This window comes from Leptosomus discolor, chromosome 14, assembly GCF_034619465.1.
Source record: "Leptosomus discolor isolate bLepDis1 chromosome 14, bLepDis1.hap2, whole genome shotgun sequence".
NCBI classification, from domain to species: domain Eukaryota; kingdom Metazoa; phylum Chordata; class Aves; order Leptosomiformes; family Leptosomidae; genus Leptosomus; species Leptosomus discolor.
The window spans coordinates 7,365,666-7,375,667 of record NC_141404.1 but is presented as its reverse complement, the minus strand read 5'-3'; the positions used below and the strand labels follow the sequence as shown (position 1 = coordinate 7,375,667).

General features: G+C 41.2%; 1 protein-coding gene across 1 annotated transcript; it reads left to right on the top strand.

Annotated features, from left to right (window-relative positions):
- The first annotated feature begins 3,077 nt into the window (after nucleotides 1-3,077).
- FOXL3 (forkhead box L3) lies at nucleotides 3,078-4,944 on the top strand. The gene is made up of 3 exons (XM_009946707.1): nucleotides 3,078-3,184; nucleotides 3,943-4,111; nucleotides 4,465-4,944. The coding sequence occupies exons 1-3, from the start codon at nucleotides 3,078-3,080 to the stop codon at nucleotides 4,942-4,944; spliced, it is 756 nt and encodes a 251-aa protein (XP_009945009.1).
- The last annotated feature ends 5,058 nt before the right edge of the window (nucleotides 4,945-10,002 follow it).

The following is a 10,002-nucleotide window of genomic DNA, read 5'->3' as shown; positions in this document are numbered from 1 at the left end:
TCCTACACACTGACGTACCCACTGTCATTGCAAGGAACTATATTGATAGGTAATTCAGCCGTGTTTGGATTTATGACCGGTCTGATTTTCATGTACAATTTTCATAATCTGTCTCATAATTACAAAACTTGCAAATAACTTTTTAACATCAAAGTTAAAGAAATAAGTAAATCTTTCACAGTATTTTTATTGCCTATTTACAATTTCAAATCAAATGGTTTACAACTTTGTGTTCTGAAAAATATACAACGTAAGAAAACACTAGCCTGGCAAAATTATGCTTTTATGATAATGACAGGGATAAGTTATAGTTACTCTAGTTAAACTATAATGTCTGCACAGATGCTAGGAAAAAGCTATTGTATAACATGTTTTTGCCACCATAAGCATGGCACCTGCTAGCTCCACCACAATACATGTAAGAGCATAGTAACATTTCTTTATGAATATTATTTTCAAGGATTATAATTGGACCATAAACAATCACTTGGGGATAACATATCAGGATGCAGGCTTTATAAAATACCTTGAGAAATACTCAGCCAGTTTTGCATATCTGCATTTCAGAAGCAAGTTTATGGGAGATAATATATAATTTGTTTCTGATCTTGTAGGACTCAAAAATGGTCTGTGTTCTTCTTATGGTCTGTATGAATTTGCAGCAGGTGAATTTAGTGATATTTGTAGAGCCAGAAACTAAATACTCCAGCCCACTGTTGGCTATCAGGGAATAATAATATTTATCCACAGACTATGTGTTACAAATGGCAATGGTAGGAGTTTCCTGTGTATCTTGCCAGGTTGCCCCTGCACCCACCCATGGTCCCACTCGCTCCTGAGAAGCTGCTCAAGGACACCAGCACTGGTTGTTAGGACCCACCTTCGTTTGCTGAATTCAGTCTCACAAACCAGCCACTGAGGCAGAAATTTAATCTAAGTGTTGTTTTCCACTGAAATGGTTGAAAAATACGGTGGCCATGAGCTCTTGCACAGAGTAGAGTTAACGAACAGTCGTAATGCATGTTATAGATGTGCTAAACATGGACAAGCTGATTACACTCACCACAGCAAGAAAATAGAGGAATTGAGGTAATTAACACTACTAAATGTATGACACTACAGTAATTTGCTGTAATTCTCCTTACATTATATACTGTTAGTAAATTTGTGAGGATATTGGTCAATGTATGTTGTCTGAATTTCTCAGCAAGGCAATTTTCATAAATAGAATATGAAGAACTGAATAAAGGGCGCTAAGAGATTGTGTAAAATCAGAGTCAACTAACCCAGTTCTGCTTTTTAAATATTGTCATAAATCAGAAGCAAGACTGAATTACTGGAATTTCAGTGACGTAAAACACCTCCAAAGAGAAGAACCATTGCTAAAAATCAAAGTGGACATTTACTTGTGTCTCAAGGATCGTGCTTTTTAGTGAGAGGAAATCTTCCCAAGTCTGCGGTCCAGGTTCTTCTTTACTTTAAACCCTCTAGTTCAGCTGGACACAGTATGAATGAAGATCAGACATTATCTATTTCATTCTCCACTACTGAATCTGCTCTATCTTGCTCAATATTAAAGCCCTGCTAATGCCTTAGGCAGCAGTAGCTGACCCTTTGTATTAAGACATCCTCTGCAGTGGATGCCTCATGCATACGCCTATTGATGTATTTTAGAGTGGAGATAATTTTTTATTTTGGGTATCTGCTCTGGCTTCATATTCCCAAGAAAACACCTCCTGTATCTATTTTTTCATGCCACGTATTTCCCCATACTCCCTGCTATAATGTATTGTTATATTCCACAGAAAAACTTTGTGTCCACCTTTGTCAAAACTCTAGGAGTCACTTAAGAATCACTTTAAAGGGCTCTTTATCAGTCGGATCAATTTTCCCCTAATTGTATCCTTTAACTCCGAAAGAGGTTTGGGGTCATACTTTGTATGAAAGATGGTATAGAAAACAAAGGTTGCATTGGTAGTGGTTCTGCTTCTGTATTTCCATCCAGGTAAGTCTCTGCACACCAATTTGCTTTCTCTTTTCCAATACCCATTTCCTCCTGGGGCTAGTTCCTGGGACAGAGCTGTCTTCAAATAATTTAATTATCATGTGGCATACACCTTTTTAGTCCCCCCGAAATGGTGTGCGATGCCTTTGGTTTACATCACTTGTTGGAAAACACTCCAAAGCATTGAAAAACTATTAAATTGTTACAGTATTGGATGCCAACACACAGGGCTATTAGTCTAATTCATCCTTCAGATCAAAGCCCACACAGGCAGCTCTCCTGCCTACAGCTATTTTCCTTTTACTTTCCTGCTTGACAGTAGTCCCTCATATCCCTCTGTTCTACTTTCTTTGAACATACACATTTTCCTTTAGTCATGGAAATATAATTTATGTCTATTATACTGTATTATAGATTGCAGATCAGGACAAGCATGCATTACTGCCTGGAATGTCTGTTTATTGTACGTCGGGTTTCTAAAAATAAATAAATAAGAAAGCCACTCTGCTTCTCTGGGGAGAGAAAAATACTAAGTGGGGGGGGACTCGAGGGCTGGGGGGAGCTGCACGCTGTTTTCAAAGTTTAATTTCCAAGTAGAGACCTTGAAGCGTGATTTATTAACATCATGCTGTTTTCTTTTGTCACGTTGTGGATGTGGCGGGGTAGTGCTGGCCCCTCTCCAGCCCGGACCACCCAGCGAGCTGAGCAGAGCTACCGGCGGTGCACACCCCGGTTCAAAGGTTCACCCCCAATTCACCAGCTCCATCCGTCACCAGCCGCCTGGCTCCGCCACCTCATTGGAGGCAATAACAATAACAACAATAACACCCACTCCCCCCCCCCCAAAAAATAATATCCTAACAGACGGGCTGTCTGGGACGCGAGAATTGCAAAAACAATCCCCACCCCATCACGGAGAGTATGTGTGCATGGAGGAAAGGGAGTGTGAGGAGGGGGGGAGAGAGGGAATGAGACAGACAGAGGGGAGGGAAGAAGGGAGGAGGGAGTCCAAGCTCTGAGAAACATCACTCCATCTCTCTCACTCCACAGGAGCTGAGCAAGGAGCAGGACGATGTTCGACAACACACAGTACCCCTATAACTGCTTTAATTATGATGGAGATGATTATCCTACCTGTAGCTCTGACGAAGAGAAAAAATTCACCAGACCAGCGTACAGGTAAGATGAAGTTTTTCCAAGTCCCTCCATCTCTGGGGATGTTTCTGGGCTCTGGGATGGTGGGATCCCAGCTCTCAGGGCAGCATGGGACCTCTCCTCAGGTGTGAGCAGTGGGTCTGGCCCCAGCGCAGGCACCACAGTGGGAAGATTTCCCCCCCTCTCTGTTTGAAATATTCACGACCTGTTTCCTCCTGTGTGGGGTCACAGCAACTCTGGCATGCCATTGAGCCACCAGACCTCAGATGGTGTTCTCCGACCTCCAGGAGCCCCAGGAGAAGGGGAATTAAATGTGCAACATGCCAATGGCTGAAATGGATTCAGATAATTCCCAGTATTGTGGGAAGGTGCACGGTGTAGATGTTCATAGGGGCATCTGAGGTCCTTTCCACAAGCAGGCAAAGTCTCCAGTGACAGTGTCTCTGAGCCTGGTCACTGCAGCCTTCCAGCTCAGGGAAACTTTTCTGATGCGGTTGGAGAGGTGGGTGATTTTTCTGTAATCCTGCTGTATCTAAGCACTCTGAGCTGAGTGCCAAGGGAAACAGCCCTGTCGGGACTCAATTGCCTGGAAGTAACGCCTGAATATCACCCTGGGGGCTCTGGGTGGAGAGGCAGTGACCACGCTCGGCACTTATCCCTGAGATGTCTTGGATCCACTGGGAGAACTTTTGGAAGCAGGATATAGGCACACATGTACCCATGTGGTCCTAAAAACTGAGTATGTAAGGCGATGGTGTAACAGCAAGTTTTCCTTTTTTCAGCTACATTGCCTTAATTGCAATGGCCATCCAGCAAAGTCCTTCAAATAAAGTCACCCTCTCTGGCATTTATGACTTTATAATGAAGAAATTTCCTTACTACAGATCAAATCAAAGAGCCTGGCAGAACTCCATCCGACATAACTTATCGCTTAACAGTTGTTTTGTAAAGGTAAGAGCGGTAACTGTATATTTATATACACACTGTGCATGGCTAAAAAAAATATATGCGAGAATAATCTCATCACTAGGAAAGAAGGGAAACAAACAGCTGAGCTGTGAATCACTTAAAATCTCTCTGAGTTGTCAGTTATAGAGGTAAAGTGTATATCCTTGTCTGATGCGTGCTAATAGATAACAAATTGAAGAGGATGGAGTTTACATCCTATTCATATAATGAAAGAGAATAGGCTTAAAAGTCTTGTCATATGTGTTTACACCATTCTTGAATGTAAATGGATGCAGATGTTAAGCAGCAGCATCTGTAACACATACAAATACTGAACTGCCTTTAAATAAATACAGGTTCCCAGAACAGAAGGGAATGAGAAGGGGAAAGGAAACTATTGGAGCTTTGCAACGGGATGCGAATCCATGCTGGATCTCTTTGAAAATGGGAATTACAGGCGAAGACGAAGGAGGAGGAATGTGAAAAGGGAACATAAGGAGCAGAGACCAAGCAGAGGGAAAAGTCCTTCATGCCCCGATATGTCTTCTATGGACTCTGCTTTAAACATTTCCTCTTCTGAAAGTAAACATGAAAGAATTGAATCAGGCCCAAGACTACTGGAGCCTCGTGGGTTTGCTCCAAACAGCATGACCAACAGGCAGAGCCTAAACAATTCCTCCTTAGCAAAATCGGATTCTGAAATTAAGTTCAGCATCGATTACATCCTTTCAGCCCCTGACCCTTTGCCCGTCCTGAGATCTCAATATAATATACAAGAAAACAAATATCCTCTACTAGAGGCCCAGCAAATTAATCTCCAGTTCTGGACAATGTGATGTTATTTATTCGTGGTAACAAAGTCTGAGTTGCAGTGTATTCAGCAGCCCCATGTCACTGAAAATCAGCCGCCTGCCTCTTCGTTTGCTTCCCGAGCAGAACTCAGAAAGGGTTACTGATTCACCAGCTGATACTCTGTCTGTACCCAAAGAACTTTGCTAAGATTAAAGCATAAATAACGGTTACCAATACTGTTTTTCACTATGCGGAAATTCATGAAATTCTAGCTTTGTTTTCTAAACTGTCATGGACAACATTTAACACCACAAAGAACTTCCTTTCTCAAGCAGAATCTGATAGAAAAGAGACTTGCTTATCACCCATTGCTTTATTAAAGACAAAGTGAATTTGATTCCACTTCCACTGGTGGAAATTAGGATTAATTCCACTGAAGTATATAGGTCAGAACTTAAGCTGATCTAAACCAGTGTAATTCTGTCGGCTTACACTGGCTAAGAATGTAAGGGCGGGGGGGGGCAGACTTTGTTTTCTTAAAAGGAATCAGAGAAAATCACTCTGTTTTCCCTTTCTTTTTTTATTTTAACGTCATGTTTCAAATTGTTGTGCAGTTAATTCATCATTAATTAGAAAATTTAGTTATTAATAACTGTTTAAAGTACATTTTTTTTAAAATCCAGGGCAGAGTTGTTTAAACTGTTGAAGTGAAGTTGTATTCAAAATAATTCCAAGAAAGCTAATTGCAAAGCTGTTGAACTCTCATTGACTTTGATGGTTAATGTGAGAGAGGCATAGGGCCTCTTAATGTCTTGCTTTAAAAAAAATAACCCTCTCCGCTTGCACTGTGAGAAAGCTTCCTGAGATGCTGCAGGAAAGTCCTTGGATATATTTCATTTAGCAAGTGTGAAGGGAGATCCAGCTTTGCAAGAAGCTATATCCAGTATTGAACAAAGAAAGAATTCCACCTACCTGCATTGAGACAAGTTGTATAATCCTATTAAATAGATTTTTATTCATCCTTCTTGGAAGCAATTACCAAAGTGGTAATCATGAGCTCCAAAGCTGGCAAGATTTGTAATTTACAGAGAGCAATGCTAGATCATGAGCTCCATTTCTAAAGAAAGATGTTTTGTTACCCTTTACATGTGGAGGGGTATTTCAGAACAGAACCTGATGGGCAATGATGAACTGTAATGAGTGTTCAAGAACTTGCTTTTATCCAACTTGTTCACTTGTGCCAATACCTAACGGCAGCATCGGTAAAGACTCCACAAAATCGTGGTTTTGGCTTGGCTACTACAGTCTTCACCTACTGCAGATAACAGGAAAAATGACAAGGATTCTGGTGGTTTTAAGCAATTACATATGGAGAGATAAAATTCTCTTTGCAACATGAACTAAAGGTGAATGAAGGTGTATGAGATAAGATTAAGAAAAATTGTGCTAGAGGTATGCTCGGGCATGACTTGAATTTTTATGCAGAAGCTTTGACATTTTGCTAAGTTATTTTACATTGTGTCTAATATATACTGTACATTTATACTATATATTCTTATATATTGTTACTGAGAAAAGGAGCAATATCGCTGCACTTATACGTTGTAAAAATGCATGATGTATGGTGTCATGATGCTGAAACTCCTGCCATATGCTTAAAATTTAGCATCAGTGGTGTTTCACACTGATGGTAATAAATGCTCATTTTTTGGAAAACTATAAAACTTGCTATCTTCAGGCATTTCCATAGCATGCAAAAGTCTTTGCTTCTTCAGAAAAGACAAAATGGAAAATCATGTCAGTTACATGACTGCATGTCTTCCAAACTTCAAAGGGATGATTTCTCGTGACCAAACTCTGCCTTCAAGTGGGAGCTTTCCATTCTCTGTGAATCAATAGTTATTCTGGGTGATTATCTGAAAGCAAAATTTGACTCATTAGATCTGATTGATCTGCTCTTTACATCCACGTTTTAAAAAAGAAGAAAACCTCTGAAATCACTAGGCAGATGTATTCTCATTTGAAGAGGGACAAGAATTTGCTTCTTTAGTATTTGTGTTCAGTAGTAAATAGATGTGAGAAGAGCATGTCCTCATGTAGTACTTCAATGTATGCATGCACTCACATGTGGGCTGGTATGTGTGCACCTCTAGGATCCTGCCTACATTTATATATTCATGCTTTATATGCAGATTTTTTCTTGATTGTTTTAAACATGTCAATGCTGCTGTTAGGCTGATAGTTATAGTACACATCTGAAGTATATTTGAAATATATTTTTTTTCCCTGTGAAATGTGCAACTATTGTTCTTACTATGTGTCTTTGTTAATGCTGTTAGCAAAAGGCAACTCCGTGACAGCAAAAGTTCCTACTAAGCATATGCCTTACCCAGGTGAAAACAGTGGGCTGCTGAGACCAAGGGAGCTACAGTTCTGGCTGCTAAGCAGCATGGAATAAATGTATTAGGAAAGGCAGAAAGACACCCAGGTGGATTTACAGCAAAGATCCAAAACTATTTCCAGTAAGATGAATTAATATTCACAAATAGCCATGTCCTTTGCTCACAGTAAAGTGCCTGCTAGGAGAGACTGTCATACCTGAGTTTCCCTAACATATAATCAAACAAATTTGTGTACAAATAGGTGTTAACATTTGTTTTGCAAAGGATATCAATCATATTTCAAAAAATGAAGGGACATATTTCAATTTACCCAGTATATTATATTCTGACGACTCCAGAAAGGTTTCCAGCACTTAAAGTGAATGGCATTTAATATAGAACAACATAACAGGGGTGAGGGCTAGACGTGACCTTATTCAAATGTCGTAGCCATTACAAAGCCATTCCCAATGTAATTATAATTAAATACTTTATGCCTTTCTTGCAAATCCTCTGATCGATCATTGATATTAACATTAATATTGTATTACCCCCAAGCAAATGTCTCCCACACAAGTGTTATGGATCACCAGGTTTCCATTAACAAAGTTGTGAGCTATTGCTGTGTGCTGGTCGTGGATAAATTTACGTAAATTACCTTTTCTCAGGAAAGGGGAGAAAAAAGTCTAGTTTTTTTTCTTTTTATCCCTGCACTCTGAGTCTAGAGCTATTTCTTCAGCTCCATCACATCCTGTCAGCCACTTAGGTAAAGCCCTAACGAAAGAAAAAAGGAAATCTCACAGGAACATCTTTCTTTGCCCTATGTTGAAGCACATGAATATTCTCCAGATGTAGCTGGTTTGGCACACAGGTTAAAAGCTGAGCTGAAGCCAGAGCTAAGCAGTGCAGGGCAAGGGTCTGCACCCTAGCAAGGCCATCACCAGACTGGCTAGACTGTGTACAGCGGAAAAAGTGAGAAAAGGTCTTGGTGTTTGGCTCAATTCCTTATCTCACGGGGTCTTCCTGACTGCAAAGACAGACCCAGAAGGAGCCATGGATTTCCTAACCCCAAAGGAGGTGTTTTCCTTCAGGGGCTGACATTGCCAGTCCCAAACCCAGGAGAAGGCAGGAGGTGGGTGCTGGAGAGTAGCTCCTCCCTGCTGGGCTGGTGGGCAAGGCAAGGGCAGAACATGCCTTTTGTCCTCTTCTTTTAGGATCATAAATACCTTTGCAAAGGAAAGATGAAAGGTTTCTTTCTGGGGAGAAGCTAGGCTTGGCCTCACTGAAGGTCCCTGGGGTGTTTTGTTTATTTATTCTTTTGAAGGGCAGCTTCCCATGATAAAACAAAGATTTTGATGGAGCTATGCCAGGTTATTCTGCAGCAATTTGACTTCTAATGATTTAATTTCTTAAGCTTTTGTCGTTGGTGTCACAGAAGTTTTTTGCACAGCAAGATGATGCTCTGACTCAGAGTGAAATTCAAAGTAATTGGGAAAGGATGCAGCACTTTTTTTTTTTTTGCAGCACCGGTGAAGAGAGGCCAGATAACACCCAAAGTAGGCCAGCGGCTGACCTTACCTACAGGAACCTCTGCCTCAGCAGAACCTTCTTCCCATTATGGGAGCATTACAATGCAAATTACGATAGCTGAAAACAAACCTTTTCTTTGTCAGTAAAGCCAACTTCCCTTATGTTTTTGCCAATCAGGTAGATCTTATTAGTTGAGAGCCATTAACTCCCTGTATAAACAGAAGCTGTGTTCGAAGAGCATTTGAAGGTCAAACCACACTGGAGAGATGCCTCTCCCTATGCCTTTGCTTTGTTGAACTCCATCTTGTTGCTTAGGCTGCCACAACCTTTCTCAGCTGCCCAGCAGGTTGGTCTGCAGCTACCTTACAGAGCAATCTGCATTCTCCCTCAAAGCTGAATTGAGATTTTTGCACCATTTTCTGGTCATAGAGGGTTTTCCTTTTGCGTAGCGATTGCCTGTTCAGGTCCAAATCTTTTGTGTCCTTTCCACTCTCTATTGATAGAGAGGACACAATGGAGAGGGGAAGGAGTTTAGAGGGCAAGCCTAGGGGAAAAAACCTTGCTACACGTCTTCCAGTAGTACAGAGCTGGTTGGGTCTCTGTGAACGGTACAGTGCAAGGGCCCTCGGGGTTGAGTATCAAGTCTCTATACTGTAAACCGAGGGCAGCATCCCCCCAGTGTCCCACCACACTCAAGTTCAGGCAAAAGAGGGAACGTATCCCACATATCCCTAAGCAAAGACGTATTTAATCTTCACTTCTGGCAGTGTAATACAAATCCCTGTCCATGATCAGCACTGCAGATCCCAAACCCAAGACATGGAAATCCTGCGCTGCTCATTCCAGCTGGCCTCTCCCCTCTCTGTCTCCTCTGGGGTGTGTTCTCCACCCTGCTGTGCGGGTGTAAATCCTTGCAAATCCATTAAATTTGGTATAATTACTTTTGGAACTGAAATAGCACGTGTGAAACTGAACTTTGCATATTATATCTAATGTCTCTACTCACACAGTCTGCCAAACTGTGCCAGCAACTCATCTCCTAGATAACATTTTCAGAGTAACAAATGGTCCTGCCTCTTTATTTTGCCTCAGCATCCAGCTTCTAATTGCTTTCTCCAGAACATGGATACCATATGCACTGCAATGCACAAAGAACCTTGTACATACCCTCTGTCTCTCTTTTACTGGGAA